Genomic DNA, 22,916 nt, shown 5'->3' on the forward strand with positions numbered 1-22,916 from the left:
TTTGTCAACTCAACATGAAACGATAGCAAATCTTCTTTGTCCTAGCCACATTCTTCAGCGGTGTTTTGGCTGTAACGTAGATCTGATGTGGGATTGATATGTAAGAAAAATTGGCTCTGCGGTTAATTTTTTGTCGTGATTAAGGCGACGGAAGTTTGAAATTTCTTAGTTGATTTACAACGCAAATTCCATTCTATCCAATCCCAAATATTCTAGTCGTATTGATATTGAATGGCCAATCTACAAAGAACCCTTTTCGACATAAACTGCAACTTCCAATATTCGCTTCCGATTTGGTTTTTTAAACAAACCTTCCACAGATTCACACTGTCCAGAAGAATATCTTCATTTTGTTGATTTTACGATGTAAGTGGTAACAGTAAATCACTACACGATTCCAATGTCATTACTTTCCAAACTACGGCATAGTTTGATCTGGCCGATTTCGAATCGATAGTATTAATTCGAACCAGGACACTAAAATTTCACCCAATTTCAGTAAAAAATTCACCAAAAGTGAAATAATTCTCAACATTACGTCTGATTCGACCACTCATATCATCCGGAATGTAAATTTACTTTCTGTGGTTTTTCGTTGGATTCCAAAGACATTCTAGACTGGTGCAAAACGTCCTTGATTCATATTCACAATAACTGTTGATTTCATTCGGTTTTACTTCGAATTGTGTCCAAAAAAGACATCAGACTTTTCACAACATTAAGATTGCGTCACACAATTCGTAGAAGAATTGAAATATTGGCAATAATGCTTCCTTTAATCAGGGCCGGAATGGTTTCAAAAATACGCATCGGGCATTGAGTCTATTCTAAAGACACAACATCTTGGTCGAAGAGCGGAAAAAGTTTGTGAGGCAGGAATTTTAATGGATAAAACCAAAAAGCGCAATCCGGATTGCACGATTTCACCACTACGCTCAGTTTGGAATTGATAATCAGAATCCTTTTACGTTTCTGGTGGTATTAACATTACATTCCGATATTCCAATATGTTTGTGCTTCCGGTTAGTTTCAACATCCGTTTACGCCTTTCTATCAATAATATTGCGATTTCCATTCTCGTATAATTTTCGCTCCGGTCAATATCAATTCTAGAAGAAAATCATCGAGAATAGCGTCTGGACCAAGGAAGTTAATCTTATTAAGATCAAAATATGACTTTGTGTATTTAGTGTCGCACAATCTTCGTATGCATAAATGTTTGCGAAGGAAAACAGAAGTCTGAGTAATATTGATGTGTCCCACGCTATTTCAAGAATTTCAAAAAATTTAATCACCTACTTGGACAAATATGAAATTTTTGTTCTTTTTCTTCGTCTTTTTTTTTGTACGAAACAGAATAATTGTGAGAGTGTAACATGATGTAGAGTTATGTAGATATGTTTAATATTGCGATAAGGTATACGGACTTATCGCACACATAATCGCTCTGATATTTTTCATTACAACTTACTAGAAATATATAAAATTGATAAGATAGCGGGAATAGATAAAAACAATTATGACGAAGAATGCTCTCCGAATTGTGAAAAGAATTCGGTAAAATTGATGGTACAATTCGGCATGGGTTTTTGTGTGGTTTAAAAAACATTCCATTCACTCAAACCAAAAAAAAAATAATTTCGTAGAAACTGAATCGAAAGGTTCCTTATTCGACAGTAGATTGTTTCAGTTGCATAGTTGCAAACTTCTCTAAATACTTTCTCGGTCGAAGAGTCCTCCAAGGACGCTAAAGGAACATTTACAGCCAAAAAATCGATGTGTTCCCCCTTCCAATAATCGAATTTTTCGATTCATAGCCAACCCTAAATCATTAGTCTCGTTCGGTCCTTAGACTAAATAGGTATAGACTGGCAATGTAGACGAAAAACTGAAGCTAAAGTAAACCTTGGCTCACCACAGTATGTACAACATACGCAAAATAAATCAACACGTTCATGAATACGTCGACCGAGTCCAAAAAAAATGAAAAATAATCCATACGACGTTGGCGCCGATTTTCGAGAACCATAGATTTATGGTACTCACTTGCGCTATTGCACATTTCGTATTTACTTCTGCTTCAGCGCTCGAAAAAAATTTGGTATGAAGGGCCAGTCTATTTCTGTTTAGCCTAAGCTTAGGACCGAATGAAAAAAGGAGATTTTCACTAACAATTTCAGCTTTCATGATCCGAAAAAAAATCGCTCAATTTCCCTTTCACTGTTGATTATATTCTCATTGGTACATTACTGTACCATCTCGCAGCTTGCCTATCGGTTTGTGAGTCGGAAAATTTTACGTTTCTTCCGAGTGTTGTTGTTGTTGTTGCTGCTGCTTTATATTTTTCGTTGTAATGATAATGACTGGCTCTGAAAAGTACTTTTAAATATCTTTCCCATCGTTTCGAAATTTAAATTTGCCGAAAATTAATCAGATTTTCTGCCGAATTGGAGCTCAACGAAAAGACTTTTGGGGGATGGAAAAACTTTAACAAACAACAAACAAAATAAACAGAAGAAAATTCTCTTCCATAATTCCATCAAATTTCGAAATGAGCATCGTGTCTGTTTCTGAATATACACAAGAATCTTCCAGTGGAAGTGTAATTCACGTTATTCGTTTCGTTTCTCGGATCAAGAAATTACGTACATAATTCCCATCAGACCGTCCTAGTTAATAAAAGCAAAACAAAACGGGAAGAACGATGTGATCCCTAAATAATAATTTTTTTTTTGTTTTTTATTCACTTGTTTGCGCGTATACACCGCTCACCGCTACTCTATATACCGCCGTACCATAGGCCTAGCATATAATTTCAATATTTCTAAAATTAACTAGCACACACGAACTAAAACTCTTAAAACATCAATATGACGGCGAAACATTGAAAATATATATTTTTTCATTCTCAGTCAGTGTTGTGTGTACAGAGGCAGACAATTTCAGTATGTTTTATGTAGTAATAGAAAGAGGGGCGCGTTTTTCCCAGTTTTTTTATTTTTTTATTATTATTTGTTGTTTAGTTTTTTGGTTAAAAAAAAATTATATTTGAGTGATTTCACGAAGTGAATTAAAAGAAATGAAGTGAATTTTCCGGCGCTGTTTTTTTTCTCTCTCTCTCTTGTTTTTTTTAGTTGCAATTTAGAATTTTCTATTATTAGTCATTGTGTGATTCTTACAAAAAAAAATGTTTAGAAGTGAAATAGAAGTTAGAAGAAGAAGACGAAACGAAGAATTAACAGACGAATAATTAATTAAACTTCAAGCGATGCCATTACCGCATTAATTTCATGTGAATGATTCAATTAGCATGTTGTGCACTTAGTTGAAAAACAACAGCAGAAGTATAAGAATGAAAAAAAAAATATAGTCACCACAGTCACATAACAACCACACCGCGCAGCATAATAATTTATTTGGATAATATTCGTAGCAGATACTTATACTAAAACAAGTGTTTCGTATATTCAAACTGTAAATAAAAATATTTTTTTCTTTTTTAATTTTTAATATTTTATTCTCTCTAATTAACAACACAGTACCGATAATTGTATGACAATTATTGTCTTATCGGTATTGTAATTGTGGATCGGTGTGTTAGTGTGTGGATGGTTTCGACTATGGATTTCCATTCAAAGAAATCCGACCAATATGTGAATGGAATATTTTAAATTCCCTTAACGATAAATAATGTCCAGTGAAAGATGTTTGAGCTTCTGAACATTTTTTTTAAGAATCAAAAGATTGTCTGATAAAATGTGACAATCTGATCCAGTAGATCGGTTCAATGAGAGAGAGCGTTCCATATACCATTCCATATTTTTACGCAAAGAGAGTCGCTGATTTTTATTGTTAAGGAAAAATTGCGACGCTTATTTTCGAAACTCAACTATGTTGAATTTTGATTTCATTCCAATTCAATTCAACATAGTTCAGTTCTCAATGATCGATAATTCTTATCAGTGACAATGCTGTACAGCAGGACAATACATTTATCAATGCAACCGTACAGCAGAAGATCACTCTCTTCGTTCGAATATATGTTATGTATACACTGTCTCTCAATGTTATTGGTTTATTGGTTACCGGTGTACAAAAGATGATCGAATAATCTGTTGAGTTCTCTTTTATCAACAGAATAAATTTCCTATAAAGTGTTTTCATAGTACCAAATTTCACTTTTGAATCTTTTTTTTAATTTTCTGAATGTTATAGTTTTCGGTTATGAGTCTTCGTCAATACTTCTCGGCATCGATTGTATAACATTCATCGATAGTGAATAATATTCATTTTTATACATTTTAAAGTGAGTTGAAAGTATTTTAAATAAAAGACTCTAAACGCGGTGATACGGATAGACTTTGCTAAAAACAAACGTTAAACAAACGAAAGAAAGGATTGACAAAACGTAAAGAGCAAAAACAACAACAAAAGAAAAAATTGGCACAAAAAATGACTAGCAGACGAAAGAAGCGACAACAGGAAACTGGAGGATTTTTAAAGAAAGTATCATCGCTGTTTAATTTAGACACGGTAATGATTTTATGTTTTCATTTTTTTTTAAGTTTTTATTTTTAAGTTTGCCGCTATATCGATTCAACCACGCGATTAGTTTCGATTATATTTTCATCGATTACATCGCTTTTCGGTGTTTCGTTTTTAAAGTTAAATCAAAATTAAAATTGCTGTTGTTTTTCCGCCGATCAAATAAATAAATAAGCAGAGAAGGTAGAATATGAAAAAGAGAAAAATAGCCCGAGGTAATGCAAATTGCCGATTCAAAATAACAGACGAAAAAAAGTCGGTGATAGGAAACGCCCATGTGCGTTGTCAAGTAAATAATACGAACAAGAAAATCATTTGATTTTTTTTTGCTTTCTTTTTTGCTTCGCATTCAAGAGAATTATTGGAATTACGCCAATAATTTGCTTATTTAAATTAATATTTTTCTTTTTTCGCAACCGTCGGTTGTGTTTTTCTTCTTCTTTTTTTTGCTTGTGCATTCGAATGTGAACATTTTTTTTCCTTCACTTGCTATTCGGAAAATTATTTATTAATCAAATGATTAACTTGCCGCCCGTAGTCAAGTGTTAATAATTTATTTTCGGTCTCTCTCTCGCTCTCTCGATAACTTTTATCATCAATACGGATTTTGATTACCAAAAAAATTTCTTAGATCTTTCCACTTTAATGTTCTCGTAATATTTTTGCGTATACATTCGATTACTGTATGATATTGATATTGACTTGCTTCCCATACAGTATATATCATTCCGGTAAATATTAATTCAATGTAGGGGGTCATTATTGAATGTGGACACCACCAAGCCGGCCATCGGATGTGCGATAGATAATTCGTTTATCTGTTCGTGTTTTTTGTGTGTCTTTTTTGCAAAAATTTCTATCATACACATTGAACGTTTGGACCGGCTGATAAACCGACTTCTCACATGAGTTTTAAAAATATACCCAACAATCGACGCCACTCAAATTTGTTTTCGATTTAATGGAATCAACTGTTCAATGTCTAAAAACAGAAACGGTTAACCCCTTTTAACATTACACAATTTTATGACAGCGAAGATGCCGGTTGTCGTCGGTAGAAATTTAACAGACTTTTTTGACAATATATAGAGGATTTGATTTCCATTTTCCATAAAGAATCAAATCTTTTAACGAAATAGAATCAAATGAAGTCTTTGCAATGAGAGCGCTCTCGGGAATCCTTTAGAAGATTTTTATCATTTGATTGAGCAATTGTCACAGCGAATGCTGGATTTTAAATCGACAATTGCATCAATTTCATCAATTTCATCAATTTCATCAACGGAAAGCTTAGACAATGTATGTTACAACTAGCATGTTAGGTTCACATTAAGCGTCATCAGTACCAGCCCAGACCTGTCTAAAGTTCACACAGTTTTTGAAAATTTTTCTTGCAAATGTTTGCAAACATATATCAATGAATCTAATCAAACTAGGCATGACCCGAAAGTACTTAAGCTCAGCTTTCCAACGAGCCCAATCTCACCCGGAACGATCATTTATAACGGCCAAAAAATTCGGATAAAAAACACTATTTTTCCAACTTCGGAGATCTTCCACCAGCAACCAGGTGTCGCTCGAGACTGTGTGAGGCCTGTTTTAGGGTCTACTGGCAAAGACCTTTCAAACCATGTATATATCAATCCCAGACGAAATGGGTCCGATTTTGATAGGTGGATTTTCAAAAGAATCCCTCCTGCCATTTGTGACGCAATTATTTTTTTGCGAAAATTTTCTGTAATAAACTTTTTGAGTCCAGACGCAGAATGAGTAACCAACTAATATCAGGTAATTTATAAGAAGATGAAAGGACTTGCGTCACCAGCACCCTTAAATTGCTTTTTTTAATGATTTAAAGACATTGAAATACCGCAAATGCGCAATTAGTTTTTCATTGTCATGTTATGAAATCATTTTTCTGTAAAACGTCTAAACGGGTGCGTTCATATTCTCTACGGTTCACACTTTGCATATTGTTTCCATACATCGCAACAAAAAATTGGTTATGTAACTTAGTTCTGACCTACAATTGTTAAAAGTTTCCTATGTGCAGGCAGCTGGTGTACAAACAAAACCACTTTGTATTGTAAACAATTCAAAGACAACCTACACACAGTGCATTTATACGTTACTGTCATCGATGCGCGCACATACCACGTATGATTGAAGTAGACAAATTGTTCAGAATGTGTTTTGATTGTTTATCATTATCATACAGTAAGTGTGTGTTAGTAGTTCAGCTGGTGCTTATTCTGCACATAGGAAACTTTTAACAATTGTATTCCATGTCACAAATACAGCCTTTTAACAACGTTGTTCAATAGGATCAACAGTTTTCGTTTCCTGTTACCCGTCCCCAAGCATACGATGATGTTGTCGACGGAAGAAGTTATATATTCGTTAATTAAAATTAAATTCAATTAACCGAATTTAAAGTGGGCAAAGGCACACCATTAAGCGACTCGCCGCTATTCCAACTGGGTTATAATTTTCCAACTTGTTACTAAATCACTGAAGCATCAGTTATGCGTATTTGTACAAATAAAACATTATGGGTTTCCCTTGAGTAGTTCTCCGCAATGCATGACCTGCAAACGAAATGACATTTTCTTTTGCAAGCATGACCGACTTTCGCCTTTTAATTTTCGTGTAATGTGGTGCCACTAATGTCTGGATTTGTTACACATCAGCGCATTCTGAATTTGGGTTATCTCAACGAAAAATTGATTTTCTAACAGCTTCAAATTTCTGTATTACTTTCTCAGGTAATGTTACCAAAATTTTCCTTGAATTAAATTCTACAGTCGTGAACACCAAGAAGTGCCGCCATGTTATCAATGTCTTACTTGTTTAGTACACTTTATTCATATCTTGTGACTCATAAACATAAACACGTGTAAATGTGCGGAACAAAGTGGATAAAAAAAAGAGACCAATAACACGGCGACACTTTTAGGTGTTCATAATTCTTGGGGACCATACATGTGTTAAATCATTATATGAATTTCTGATGTATAGAATACTACCTCCTTCACCTAAATAGGAGGGTAGAGCATGAAGGCAACTTCCAGAGATGCATATTTCTTGAGCTATAACTCTGTCTGGCAACACTGAACTGCAGACGTCCTTTATAGATGTCCCCTAATATTGCTGCTTTCAACAATCGAATGATATGCTCCTAATTCAATTGAACGATAAATTTGTGCTTGTAAGTCATTTCGAAATCGGTAATAGTTTTGTCCACACACTGGGCTTAAGGTACAAAATAGTCTACTGAACACAATCCTATTTCAGAGCTTAAACAACTAACTGATATCTAACTTTGCCCGCCACACCATACAAAGTTAAATTTATGGTTACATTGAATTGTCGATTGTAAAAACCGAACAAATCGAAACAAAAAAAAAATGAAATTAAAGAGAAAACAATTTCGCATTTCACCAACAGATCATTTTCGTATAACATGTCCTTCAATATATAAATCAATTTTTATGTTTTACGAATTCCATTTCGATAAATGTGTACTAAAAGAACCATACACATAGCCGCATCAAAAACCATAACCAAACCAAATGGTCGGAATTAGTAAAGTAATTTTTCTTTCTTCGTCTCTCTCTCCCTCCCTCTCCAGTCCGTTTCTCTCTTTCTCTCCATGGACTACACGATTTCTGGCCAAATATAGAATTCTATTTCCATTCAAAGTAAAAAGAAAATATTATTTTTTTAACGAAAATAACCATAACAATGGCAGAAAAGTAGCAATTCGGACCGTTTTCGGTTATTGAAGTAGCTTTAAGGATACTTTATGCTTTCTATTGTGAGCTTAATTTGTGTATGTGACTCATTTCAATATTTATATGCTCGTTCACTTATCCAATTTTTTCATCAACCACCACTTTATATGAGAGCATTTTGGAAAGCATATTTTTTATGAACGATTTGGAACCGCCGTGGGTAGTTTATTAAAAAAAATCTATACAAAAAAAACGTCAATAGATTTCCTTTCGGGATGCTAATGTAATATATGGTGGTGTCCTATGGGGATTATATCCCTTACACGTTATTGCTATTAAGTATAATATGGGCCATGTTCTGTTTAAGGCTGTCACATTCCAGAAAATATCATTTGTTATGGCTTATACTTAAACTATAATGTAAATATTTATCAACCATTGTGCCTGTTCAACCCATGTCCTTCCATTAAATGTATTGGCTGCTACATGTACGTATTGAGTACAGGTCGTAGAGCAGAGTGAAAAATGCTACGATATTATAATTGATCGTAAGTTAACAAAGCAAATTCATAATAACAATAGACTGTGGATGTGGAATTAATTTCCGTAACGACTGTATGTAATTGGTTGTTGTTGGGAAAATTATTTTTTGACGTATGTGAAATTTGCCAATCCGAGTCGAAGACAAGGGTTTCAATCACCCTGTGGTCAAAGAAATATTTTCAATCAAGTTGCGAAAAAAACTAATTATGTCGAGGGGCAGATAAACGTGAAATATCCTTGGTCAACCGAAAAAAATCCTTTTACAATTTTTGCAAAACTATGGAAATCCCAGGTAATCTTCAAAATAAATCAAGAAAATCCTCTGAGGATTTTCTTTTGGAAAATCCTTTTGTTACCGAAACTTACAGATATACGCCCATCGGTTCATGCCAAAGACGTGTACACACCTAGCTATTTAACAATGAAAGTTTATTGGTGTGAAGTTCGATTCATTCGGTGGGATGTGTGATAGGAAATGAATCGGTACGAAGATCCCACATATATTTGGCCCAACATTCTCTCATCTATTACAGTAAAGTAAAATTTACTTCCTAGTCGAACGCATACTGTGTACCTGCTTTGGGCTCCGTCCTCGTAGTATGCGTCCGCACTGAGCTCACGAAACTAAACGAAATGTATGCAGGTGGTCTTGTCTGTATCATTTTTTTTTCGTTGAAACAAGAACCGTCTCTTCCCGTCGTAGTTTCGTCTATACCCATACACTCACTCAGTGGGTCTATTTACTTAAATTCTTATCAGGTGTTAGAGTTTGGTCCGTTAAGAAAAACATTAAACTTTAAATGGAAGGGACAGAGTTTGCAGTTATAGTTTAAGGATAATTTAATCAAACACGTTCGGAGATAAATTTTCCCACTAAAGCTACAAACTTTATTAGTTTTTCAATCTTGTACGACACGGACCGGTGAACAGAACACTCGCAAGATTAAATTAACTTTTTACTCATTTGGACTGAATTATGGAACGTAAAATGTTTATGATGTGTGTGTGTGTGTGCTGAAGTGGATACCGACTAAATCCTCATCCCTGCTTTTAATGCATAATTTAACATTACGACCACTTTCTGGGATAGTTAAGTTCACTGGATATGAAATTAATATTTCTATGATGTTACAACATCGTGTATGTAATGGCGGTTAGGTAGATTTTAATTATGTTTACCTGTGGTACACGTTAATACATCATACAAATCAATCCGACTGTTAGCTAATGGGTGACCATGAAAATTATATGTGTAATGCTCGAGAGTATACAACATACACATGTAAAATGAGAAAAAAAAAATAATATGACGAAATGACGAGAGCTAATTGGGGCAATGTAACATTTATAATTTAAGGTTTCTCGTGTGTAGTTTTATCTTTTTCTTCTCGACTGCAAACACATGTAAACACAATATATCTATCGAAAGATATTGTGTTTTGATGCTGCTGCTGATGTTGTTGCTGATATATTATTTTATGATAAATATTTTCTATTAACAACCACACCAAGTTATAAAAATTTATGAATGGAATTCCGAAACCGAAAATAGTTTGTTTGTTTGTTGGTTTGGGTTTTTTTTGTATTGAAAGGGATTAGCGCGTAAAAGAATCTGTTTGTCGATATGTATAAATACACTGCATCATCAACGTGAACCTACAACGGCAGGTAGAATGGGTTCGATAATGTAAGATATTTAAAAAAAAAAAAAAAAAATTCCTGCAGCAGTTTGATTGTAGAACAGTATCATAGGTTGTTACAACATCTAAAATTGGTGTTGGGTTTTGATAAGAAAATTACGTAATTTCAGATAAAAAAATCCGGCAACTTTTCTTCTAAAATATATCTGTAGATCCAGAATAGAATTTTGGTTTTTATTACATTCTGCATTCTGCATTACATTCTCAACATGGACTACAGTGCACCCGATATAATACAACGACTACCGATAACAGTTTATCAGAATATTTTGTTTTACTACGAGAGCAATGTCTCTGTGTGTATAGATAAAACTCTATGGTAAAAAAATCTGAAAATGTTAACCAAGGAAAGAATCGAATCAGAAAAAAATACGAAAGATGTTTCTAACCGTAAACAAAACGACATTTCAGTTGCATACCTTTAATATTAGATTCCAGAATCGACAACAGCCATAAAAATGGTAACTGGAAAGAATTGTTTGAGTGGAAGTATAACTGAATTTACATAACTAGGAATGAAAATCGGAAAAGTCCAGTGTAGGTGTTGGTACGAGGTGGAGATGAACGACGGTGGTAAAATGAACTGACGGGCTTTCCTTCTAAATGGTTCCGATAGCTTACGTCCACATATTGCGTAAACATGATTACAGTTAAATTCATTTTTTAATAATTGGATACGTGGTTTGATCTTTCGATAATTTATTTTTTCCGAGCTTTCGATTACAGTCAGTAATCTTCTTCAGGGAACTAATGTATTGTATCGGTTACTATGATTGTTTGTATGTGTGCGTGTTGCTATGTTATTTGTTCTATTGGTTTTGGTGTATGTGTGATGTCTGATATTTTTGGTAATATTGGTTTCCATGCATTGCTTAGGACCAGACCTTTATCGATGTTCATCAATTGACCTTGGTTTTGTTGAATGGCCAAACCTTCTTTGATTTTTCGCAGATGGAAATTATTTTCTCTGACTATTAATTTTGAGTTTTGCCAATTAATTTTATGTCCTTTATTTCTGATTGTGTGCCTCGCTACTGCTGATTTGTTATATTCATGACGACGGACGTTTCCTTTGTGATCTTCTAATCTTTGGATAACTCTTTTCGATTCTCCGATGTATGTTTCATTGCAAGAATTACATGGTATATTGTATACCCCAGCTGGTTCATTTTTCTCTTTATCCTTAATTCCATTACAGTTAAAACTCAGCGTAGTAGTCGCTTCACCACAAGACCAGCGTGTGTAAGCATGTCCAGTGGTGAAGTGGTTTCTTTCACTCCAATTATGATTCGCTAGACGTGTACATTCTAAAAGGTATGGCAACATTTCTAGGGATGTTGTCGCTTTGCCGCTGTCATCATGGCCAGATGAGATGTGGATTTTTTAATAATTGCAACATTTTTTTTTTGCGCTCTAATCCGAGCACATAAACCTGTTGATCATAATCCGAAATGAGATCAGCATGAAAATACCGGAAGGCTTTGACTTTGTTCATGCTTTTGTACTTAAATAGGTGATATTATACACAAATACTCATTTTGCTATTATTTACCCACAATACAATTCAAACTCATCAAACAGATATGAGTAATCAAAATGTTAAAGATTTTTTTTTCGTGAAGTATTATTGACATTTCTTATTGAATATTTAATTCAAGCTATACCAGTTAATGCGTAGGTATGTTTGCCCATTTGTATATTATACAGGGGCCATTCACAAAATACGCATGTGATAAGTTACGAATTTCAGATCCATTCCATATGCGAAACGATACCTAAAATTACGAAAATGCACTTAAAGCGTAGGCTTTTGTCAGACTCCCCTTCCCCATATTGAGCGTGTGTTACATGTGAATGGCCCCACATATACGCAATTGTGTAACAAACACTAACACTGCAAAGTGAGATGGTATTTTTAACGGTCATATTATCCGACGAAGAATGTTGCGTCCGTCAGCTAAGATTCGTTTAAGTCACATACAATTTTAATGTTCGAATATAACATGAATCATGAATCGAAGCCATATTTTTCACGTCGTGGAATTGGTTGAAATTCATCACACGTGATCGTTTCCATTAATGGCAATCTTTAACGGAGCGCAAGGAGAAGTGATATGCCCTTATAATAATTTGCAAGAACGGCTTTGTTCCTGAATGCACATCCAAATTAATTCCCTTGCCAGAAAATACAACTTCAAGGTCGTTATGATCGGTTTTGTGTGAAATGTATGAAATGTTAGCATAAAATAGAAAGAACTGAAATTTGTGTAAAGCTTTATGGCACGATAACTTGAGTGATTCTGAACCGATCTTCAAAAATTTGGTTTCGATCGAAGAGCAATAAAATTCAAAGATAGACAATATCGGCCGAATGAAAAAATTGATGGCACGATAACTTGAGCAATTCTGAACTGATTTTAGAAATTCTGCTTTTAATCGACGAGAAATAAAATCTTTAGGGTCAATTTCGTTGATGGACAATATTGGCGATCGGCCAAATGATCTGGGAGTTATGCTTAAATGACATTTTGCCTGAATATCTGATGGCACATAACTGTCTCTTATTCTATGAAGAATGCAATTCATTATGTCACGTTTATACATGGATCACGTTGGATTATTAACTTATGCAAAACAACGCACCGACAAAAATATTTCCAATGATTACCTGCAGTAACCGTAATGTGTGGGTTAGGTCCCTCGACAGAATAGTGACTTTAAGTTCGATATCAATGTTGGCTTATTCATAAACTTTCTGTTTTACAAGAGAGTTAAAATGCCGACTTATTTTGGATGTTTTCCCACTTCCTGTTATATTGTCTCCTAACCTTTGCCCTTCGATTTCATCGTTTATTTTTCGGTCGTTTTTCACTCATTGTAGCGCGTTCGGGCTCATGCATTTGATGGTCTTAGTTTACAGAAGATGAATTTGAAGTTAAAATTAAAGAATGTTTTTTGATAACGTCATCAGTCAAGTGACCTGACCCAATCGTTTTAGGTGACCTAGCTGCTTGATTCCCAAGAAGAAGCTCTCTGAACAGAGCAGTAGGCAGTAAGTGATTCTCATATCAATGGTAAAGAGAGTGGAATTAAACATCAACATTAACCAGTGAGATTTTCGGGAAAATATTTTCACGTCTTTTCCCAACAATAGGGGGGTCCAAAAAATTAAAGTATCGAGGAAGTTGTCGGACCCCGAGGAAAACAAACCTTTATGGCCTCCTGATAAAAATTGTATATGGGGCCGATGCGATCCGAGTTGGTTTATGGGTAGCTCAAGGACGAAAAATGTGAAAAAACGCTGTGATTTTCCATACATTTTTTCCATTACTTTCTATGGAAAAAAATTTTTAGCGACAATATCAAACTTTTTTGGTCCAGACAACTTAGATTAGATGCAATAACAACAAAAATGCGTTGTTTTCATTTTTTGGAATTTTTATATCGTCTGGGCACACCTAACAATATTGATATATACAAAAATCGACAGATAATTTCCAAGTAATACAAAGTCAGGCGAAGTCACTCTTTAAATTAAGTGTTAGGTGTCGTTGTAAAGGTAATGACAGTGGCTTTCTAACGAGCCCACACACAATAAGTTTCAAGTTGGTGTCTTGACGTAACAGTCATTTGAAAATTGTCTGAGTTCACGACCCTGACATTTTTGCACCAAAATCGATTTCTATATAGCTTCAAAAAATTGTTTTCGAAAAAATTTCTTTTTGCAATGAAAGCTTATGCCATAAGCTCTCGTTAGATATGAATATATCCGATGTACATCCCATAAATGTTTTGGAAGAACCCAAAGACTGGGTCAACAGATTGGGAAACTTTGACTGACTTGGGAGATGCGAATGCACTTACAAATCATTAAATCGGTCTCTTTGGATTATTCTGAAGTGAAATAATCCAACTCACCTTAAGAAGTGACCTCAGCATCTGTTAGTTACGTTCAATTTTTCATTAACCCTCATTTTCGTGGTTTTTCACATATTTCGTCCTTGAGCGACCCATAAATCGTCTCGGATCACATCGGCCCCATATACATTTTTTATCAGTGGGTCATGAAGGTTCGTTTTCCTCGGGGTCCGCCAACTTTCTCGAAACCTTTATTTTCCCATACGATTCTGGACCCCCCTACCCAACAATGTACCAATTTTCCGGAAAAGTAACGGAAAACTAGAGAAAGACGGGAAAATTTAAAGAAAAAAAAATGGGAAAGGTTTTGCCAAAAATGGTCACTGCAATAAACCCATTTTAGTTTTCTGCTTATAGACCAGTTTATGAATTCATCCATTCCACTTGGAACGCACGCATCGTGTCCAATCTTATTATATACTATCCAATCTTGTAGACTCCAGTAGGTCTTTAATTTCGGCACTGAATCCTCCTGCCTGTGTTTATGTCTTATCATGTTTACTGACATTCTCATGACTCACCCAGTGACATATTGTTATGCAGCAATCTATTGCATAACACTAACAACCGAACACATAATATAGTATCTGTAATACACATGAATGCATTGCGTATGCATATTACATTGACGATAAACTCCATATCAAAATTGCTCCGATAATTAAAAGGTTCTGCAATATTATAAAAGGCCTAGTATGAAGTACGGTAGCAGCATATTAAAAGACCATTTTCCATATAAATACTGTATTTATGCTCGTGAATTTAATTTATTAATTAAAATATTAATGTTCTTGTTTTCTTCTTTCCACACATAGGTACACACTCCGGGTGACTCCAATCACGTAAGTGCATGACTGTTGAGAAATAAAAAAAAAATGAAACCGAAACCGAGACATTAATTTTAATTATTTTCGGTGAACGCATTTAGGTTAACGGTGACGATAGCTGGCAATATCAGGAGATTACACTAGAACGAGGCAATTCCGGTTTAGGATTTTCCATTGCCGGCGGTACAGATAATCCACACATCGGAACTGACACATCCGTTTACATCACAAAATTAATACCGGGCGGAGCGGCAGCAGCCGACGGTCGCTTGAATGTTAACGATTGCATTGTATCGGTAAATTGCTTTCCCATTTTGTATTGATGATTCGATTGGAGACCAAAAACCAAAAATCAATCAAATAAATTCCGCAGGTCAATGATGTATCAGTTGTGGATGTTCCACATGCAGCTGCGGTGGACGCACTGAAGAAAGCCGGAAATATTGTAAAATTGTATGTGAAAAGAAAGCGACCACCGGCTGGACCGAGGCCAATGGAAATTGATTTGGTGAAGGGTGGCAAGGGACTCGGTTTTTCCATTGCTGGCGGTATTGGCAATCAACATATTCCCGGCGATAATGGGATATATGTGACGAAAATAATGGATGGTGGTGCGGCGAATGTGGATGGACGACTGGCTATCGGTGATAAGCTGATAGCTGTACGAACGCTGGCCCATGGTGAACGGAATTTGGAAAATGTTTCGCATGAGGATGCTGTTGCTACGTTGAAGTCAATCACAGATAAAGTGACACTGGTCGTCGGCAAAATGATGATGAACTCATTGAGTAACTCAACTTCAACCGGTTTGTTTTTCTTTCCGATTTAAATTTTCCCAAAATTTCTTTTTTATGGGGGAAAATCGTTTCTGATTTTTGTTTTTCTTTTGAAATCGTTTTCCGCTTGCCGCTGTTTAGGTTTAGCTCTTGCAAATTCTCACTCAACAAGTGCCGTTAATAATATTGGTCAGAGTGTTGTTGATTTTGGACGATCGCCATCACCTGCGTTAGCTGCCACATCACGATCTCATTCACCATTGCCTGGTATGTTTATTGATGTTTCGATTTCATGTGTTCGCAAGAATTTTAATTTATTTCTTTTTTCTCTTTTTCAATTTTCTATCGTTCGTAAAGTATTGGAAACGTCGTCGAGATACGCATCATCGTCAAATGTATTAGCCACTGTTCCTCCAGGAACACCACGAGCGGTCAGCACCGAAGATATTACAAGGTAAAATTTTCAGCTTTTTATTTACTGCAGTTTTCTGTATAACACACTTCGAATATCGCCTAGACCCTAGAGTGCCTTTCCTACTGTTTACTCTGCGCCAGAAATAAGGGAAAAAAAATAAATTTGCCAATCAAACTAAAAAACGCATGGTAAATGTTGTAGTCTCGGGCGTATTTTCCGTTTCGTACGATTCTTTTCCACTTATTGCCAATTTAAGATGAGTCGTTCCGGTATGGTAATGTATGCTGAAGTTTTACCTAATGATAGAACTTCCCTAACATGTTTGAAATTTATCACACTTTGTGATGTCACACTTTGAATATAAAGCCACTGGAACCATTGAATCCAAAGGAATTTCTCGCATTTTTTGACCTTCATATTTTTTCTCTCTTGGTAAGACCCTCGTCCCGTTGGAATAGACGTCCTTCCCATCAAATTCTAATGATCAGGAAAAGATTGACGTGAAAGATGTTAACAGCATTTTCAACAGGATCGAATGAAGACAGTAGAACAAAAAAGCATGTAGCATGTGTTGTGTGTTTTGACTGACACGAAGCCAGCACGACGTCTGTCTTAACGAAAGAAATGCAGATCCTATTAAGATACCATTAGTCTACAAATATTTTCTATGTTAATGCTTAGAGCAGTGCTATGGTTGAACTGTTTGTTAATTGCAATTGACTGAATTTTGTTGAAAAAGAACGCGACGTTTCGAGAGTCTAAGAGTCATCATTCTTGTGAACACGTAGCGAAAATCTCAAAAATCGTGTAGTCCACTTGATAGCAAATCTTCTGTAGTCGTTATCTACGGTGTATAGGCAGACTAAGGCTCGTCTGAACTTGCAAGAAACTGAACATTTTTGGATTCTACCATGTCTTGAATTGTAACGGAAAAACCTATTACCACATAAACATATGGAGAACAGTCAATAAAATCGAGGCCCATCGCTCAACATCAGAGACCTGTTGAACTCATCTTTCATAACTCTCTGCTTGGAAATTGTAAAAAATATTTTCTTGAATATTTCTCTCGCCTAAATCGATGAAAACGGATCGATTCTAAATAGCTATTTTCAAGGCGGTCGCATCAAAGGCTGACGAGTTGGTGATATTGTCATTTACATACTAACTACATGTAGGCACCAGTCAGGTAAATGCATGAATTAGCTGACATTATGCCACTTATAAATGTATGACATTACGCATTATAAATTCATATCGTACATTGCCCGAACACCTGTAGCTTTAAATCATTCTACATGGAAATATTGAATACATTTTACGCGTTATGGATGGATGGATATGGATTATAGTTGTACGGGAGCGCATTAATTTTTAACGACAATTTTATTCATTTTACCAGTCATTAAAGGTTATCAATCTAACAAACAATTAAAAGCAAAAAAAAACTTTTTTTTTCGTCAAGTTATTGTTCGTTCCATAACCATATTTTTTCTCTCCTCTATCTACCACAAAGAACTTCATTCACTCTGATGATTTATTTATAATAAAAAAATGATGTCGTGACAATGCCATTCATTATTCAAGTACTGAGGGAAAAAACAATTTATATTATGAGCGCACACACTCTCTGTTTATTCGAAAGCTTTTCCAACAAGCACAGTTCGATTCGAATTTAGCTTAATGACTGGGATCTTGGGTTCATAGTAAACTTAGCGGTCGCGCTATAAGAGTGAATGCATTTTCTTTAGCAGAGAATATTTGCGTCTGCGTTTCGTGTATTTAGTTTTTGGAAAATACCTTACCTTAATATTGAAGTGGACGAAACGACAAGATTTAAAAGACTTTTGACTGGCTTCGTGTTTACGTATATTATAGATACGGGTCCTGGTTTTCGAATTCGATAACAATATGAACTGTTACGATTTGTTTCACGAAGTCGTTTTACAAAATTCGTTGGAGTAAGTCCAGCAGTGGAAGATGGAAATTCGTTTTTTTTATTCGATTTTATCGTGTGAGTTGAGTCGGTTGGTAATTTTAAAAATTTTGCTTTTTTCAGAGAAACTCGTTCAATTACCATACAGAAAGGCTCCAGTGGCCTGGGATTCAATATTGTTGGCGGTGAGGACGGACAAGGCATATTCGTTTCGTTCATATTGGCTGGCGGTCCAGCCGATGTCGGTGGTGAATTGAAGAGAGGCGATCAGTTGCTGAGCGTAAACGGGGTTGATTTGAGAAATGCCACACATGAGGAGGCTGCGCAAGCTCTGAAAGTAATTTTTGTTTTGGTATTGCTACCATCTCCTTCACTTATGCAAATCCTATTCTCTATCCAAACAGACATCTGGCGGCGTCGTAAATTTAGTGGCCCAATATCGTCCCGAAGACTATAATCGTTTCGAAGCCCGAATACATGAACTTAAACAGCAGGCTGCGCTGAATGCCGGCACCGGTACACTGTTGCGAACATCTCAAAAACGATCGTTATATGTCCGGGCGCTATTCGATTACGATCCGAATCGGGACGACGGTCTACCGTCACGAGGATTGCCGTTTAAGCATGGCGATGTTTTGCATGTGACAAACGCATCGGATGACGAATGGTGGCAGGCCAGACGTGTATTAGGCGATGGCGAAGAGGAGGGAATGGGTATCGTTCCGTCGAAACGGCGATGGGAACGGAAAATGAGAGCGCGAGATCGAAGTGTTAAATTCCAAGGACATGCAGCTAACAATTTAGACAAGGTGAGGGGTTGAAGGGTGGACTTTGTCGCTTGATTGGATCGAAGTTTGATTAATCTTTTGTTTCGTGTTTTCTTTCTAGCAATCGACGCTTGATCGCAAAAAGAAAAACTTCACATTTTCTCGTAAATTTCCGTTTATGAAGAGTAAAGACGATAAAAATGAAGACGGCTCCGATCAAGAACGTAAGCTATTTTTAACTTGACGAAAAGATGACAGTCCAGTCGTAGAATTATTATTATTTTTTGTGGCCGTTACCTCTATATAATTTTCGTTTTTTGTTTTTCCATTTTTCCGTTCGATTAAGATTCATTACAATAAGCTTTCAGTTCCGGTCATTTCATTTTGTCATTTACATTTTTAGCTTCAAGTTTTTCGTTTTTTATTTAAATTTAATTTTTTGTAGCCAACAGCATCGTTCACGATAACAATCATGATTCAGAGCAACAACGTAAGTTCATTGGTTAAAAAAAAAGAAAAAAAATTGTTTCCTTGACTCATTACAAACCTTTTTGTAGTTATACCTTACTAACCCCGTTGTCGCGTGTAAGATTTTCATTTATTTTTGCTGCGAAATTTTATTATTTAGCCGCAATTAGTTGTTCCCAGGAACCAAGCACTGCTAGTGTCAGGAAGTGAAACATTTTTGTGCGAGGAAAAAAGTTGTAGGAAAACTGTATGACGTGGATGAATACCGCCCAGTCAAGGCAATGCCAGCGGACTCTTGTGAGGCTTTAGAAATAATCCCTAGGGAACAATTTTTAACTTTTGTAATGTGTGGAATAGTGCATTAAATAGGTCTTGGTGCCCTGAGTGCGAACACGTAACTGTTGGTTCCAATGACATGTATGAGTAACTTTTGTCTTCGTTTGATAATGCACAAACTATAGGTAGTGAAGACCTTTGAACTCAAGGTACCCTATATACCTGCTGCAGCAGTAACTGTCCCTTTCCCATTACTTTTTTTTGTGAAATGGCAGCAGCGGAACCACATACGTCATTGGGACCAACGGATGCGTATTTTGTACTCAGGACACCGATGTATATCCAACGTACTATACCACCATTTGTGCACACAACCTTTGTTGTGATAATTATCGAATACTAACTGCTCTGAAAAGCTTGCAATTCGTCGAAATAATTTCTTCAATAAACTCCGTACCATACACCAAAATTTCAGTTAATGACTTGTCATAGCACGTCATTGATGTTGATCAATTTCAATTCTCATTAATTAGGCGCTCTCACTGCACACATGGCTTTGTTTACCGTAAACAACGTTTGAGCTAACACAAAAACTACTTCCGTTATTTGCGTTTTTAACACTGCACGTACCAGAAACACTGATCGACTTATCACACCGCACGTGAGACAATGGCATGTGTCTGTATCCCCTACACACTCGGGTGATTTTGTTTTTGTTTGCAACAGAAAATTGCCATGAAAACACCCTCATCCCTCGGTAGACACGTCATAACATCCATCGACTCCACATGTTTGTCCTTGCACATTTTTCTTCACTTCCGTCGTATACATATGCAAATTGGTTTACGTTTAATTCGAATAAAAGTGCTATCAATCTAACGTTGCCATGGGAATTATGAAACTAAAACTTAATTACCGTACACCCCCCTTAAAAAACCCCCAGTGATGCATTTAACATTTTGTAACACTTAAGATTTATACCGCACATACGATACATTTTTGTTACATCGACAGTGTAATTGGCCCTGTAACGTTTTTATTTCTGTTTTTCATTTCATTTTATCAGTTTAAATTTTATAGCCTTAGCCTTGCCTACTACCATCACCGCATTTACAATTTTAGTTCATTTTGTGTCCGTTTTTCATTTAATTTATGCAAAATTCAAGCACCATCCGACATTCATAAATCATACTGGTCATCGTAACTGATTGCTTTGATTGTGATGTTTATTTTGTTGTGGTATGTGCTCTAAATATATTCGTTTCACGTGCTATGGTCTGGTCCTGGATGGTGTTGGACATGTGTTGAGTGGAAATGACAACAAATAGCTCAATTAATTCGCATATGACTTCACGCTTGGGCCAATTTTTCCACAGGAAGTTTGCAACATTTCGGAAAATCTTTTTGACTCTGTAGAGCTCCACTGCTAGTAACACAATCTTACAAAACTTCAAACTTAGTCAGCCATGTTCCGAGTCAGCTAAGACCCCGGAAATTAAGAATTCGGTTCTGCCACCTGCAGTTGAAAAGACTGCTTGTTGACTAACCAAAGTACCTAGATCTGAAAGTTCTTAAAAACACCACAATTTCAGAGTTCCCACTCCTCCTAAAATTCATAAAATGGACCAAATCCTCCTAAAATCTCCTAAAATCTTCTAAAATTCCTAAAATTCCTAAAATGAGCTCACACTCTCGAAGAATTTTTTTAATAATACTGAAAAACTAAAAACGGTAAAAACAGCAAAATTATGCGGCAATGAATTTGAACTTCTGTATGAACCTGACTAAACTTGTGAAAACACTCCTTTCTTTGAGTCATGCAAATAGCGATCCTGAACGTGGATTTAGCGAAAATAAATACATTATCGAGGATCGTAGTTTGTTAGAAGATGCGACTATGGTGTCACTTCGAACGTTTAAGGACACATTGAATAATATAAACGTCACTGACTTCCTAATGAATCGACGTATTTTCCAGATGTGCTCCAATGTACTTTACTTTTCTCGAACAACAAAAAGTCGAGAAGGTACTACTTCTTAAGAATAAAGCATCTTCACAAAAAGAATCGAGTTCAGAAAAACTTTCCGATATCGAGAAATCTCTCCCGATCCAGTAGAAAAAAACTTGTTAGTGCACAAGAGCTGATAAATGATGGAAACAAAATTATGGTGAATCTTGTTAATTCGAAAGGCGCAGTCGACAAGAAAAACCTGATAAAGGATCAGTTGCTGGCTAGTCGAGACTGGCGTCAGAAAAGAGGAAATCATAAAAGTTTCAATTATTAAACTACATAAGGAAAAATATGTTTTGACAAAAAAAAACTTTTTGTCAATTTTCTTAAACATTTTTAGTATTTTACGAAGTGTATGAGAAGCAGAGCAAAAATTCCTCCGGAAATTACTTATACAACCTTTCCCACATTTTAAAAAATTCCTCCTAAAATTCTCCTAAAATTACCTTTCAAATCTCCTAAAATAATCCTAAAATTGCCTTTAAAATTTCCTAAAATTCCTAATTTTAGGAGCCTTCCTAAGCCGTGGGAACTCTGCAATTTTTCAAGAGTTCTAGACCGGCAGTGAAACACACCTACCATCGCGTGTGGAAATTTTGTTTTCTTCCCGGTATCAGAGTCAAATTTCCCGGTATCTAAAATCGTAAATTTGATTTTTCGCCACATATTTTTCGCGATTTTTTCGATTTCCCGGTATCTAAAGAATTTTTCTGAAAACTTCCCGGTATCCAGGATACCGCGGATAACGTGAATTTCCACACGCGCCTACCATCTATCGCTTTTTCCATTCCATTTTTATTAAGTTATTATGAAAGGCCTACATTTCGATTTAGTCAAATTTTTGAATCATCTCAATTCACCACTCAGTACAGTCGATTATTCGAAAACTGCTCCATGCGAAAATTGTTTACCCCTTGCGAAAACGATCCATTACATACGGTTCATTTTACGTGAATTCCTTTGTGGTAATCAACTTTCGCATGGGACAGTCAATAAGCC

The 22,916-nt window shown here is 35.7% G+C and overlaps 1 protein-coding gene across 9 annotated transcripts in view; it reads left to right on the plus strand.

The window, feature by feature from the left end:
- LOC119068231 (disks large 1 tumor suppressor protein) overlaps positions 1–22,916 on the plus strand; it is a 97,303-nt gene that overhangs the window by 59,012 nt on the left and 15,375 nt on the right. For 4 of the 9 annotated variants that reach the window (XM_037171744.1, XM_037171740.1, XM_037171742.1 and 1 more), the window contains 9 exons: positions 15,256–15,282; positions 15,369–15,563; positions 15,641–16,073; positions 16,185–16,310; positions 16,401–16,497; positions 18,518–18,731; positions 18,799–19,203; positions 19,283–19,385; positions 19,607–19,651. In XM_037171744.1, coding sequence (XP_037027639.1) covers positions 15,256–15,282; positions 15,369–15,563; positions 15,641–16,073; positions 16,185–16,310; positions 16,401–16,497; positions 18,518–18,731; positions 18,799–19,203; positions 19,283–19,385; positions 19,607–19,651 — 1,645 coding nt within the window. Of the gene's footprint in view, positions 1–4,307; positions 4,534–15,255; positions 15,283–15,368; positions 15,564–15,640; positions 16,074–16,184; positions 16,311–16,400; positions 16,498–18,517; positions 18,732–18,798; positions 19,204–19,282; positions 19,386–19,606; positions 19,652–22,916 lie in introns of all 9 variants that reach the window. The other 5 variants (XM_037171745.1, XM_037171741.1, XM_037171743.1 and 2 more) reach the window with 2 other exon arrangements.

Source organism: Bradysia coprophila (assembly GCF_014529535.1).
Source record: "Bradysia coprophila strain Holo2 chromosome X unlocalized genomic scaffold, BU_Bcop_v1 contig_173, whole genome shotgun sequence".
Taxonomy (NCBI): domain Eukaryota; kingdom Metazoa; phylum Arthropoda; class Insecta; order Diptera; family Sciaridae; genus Bradysia; species Bradysia coprophila.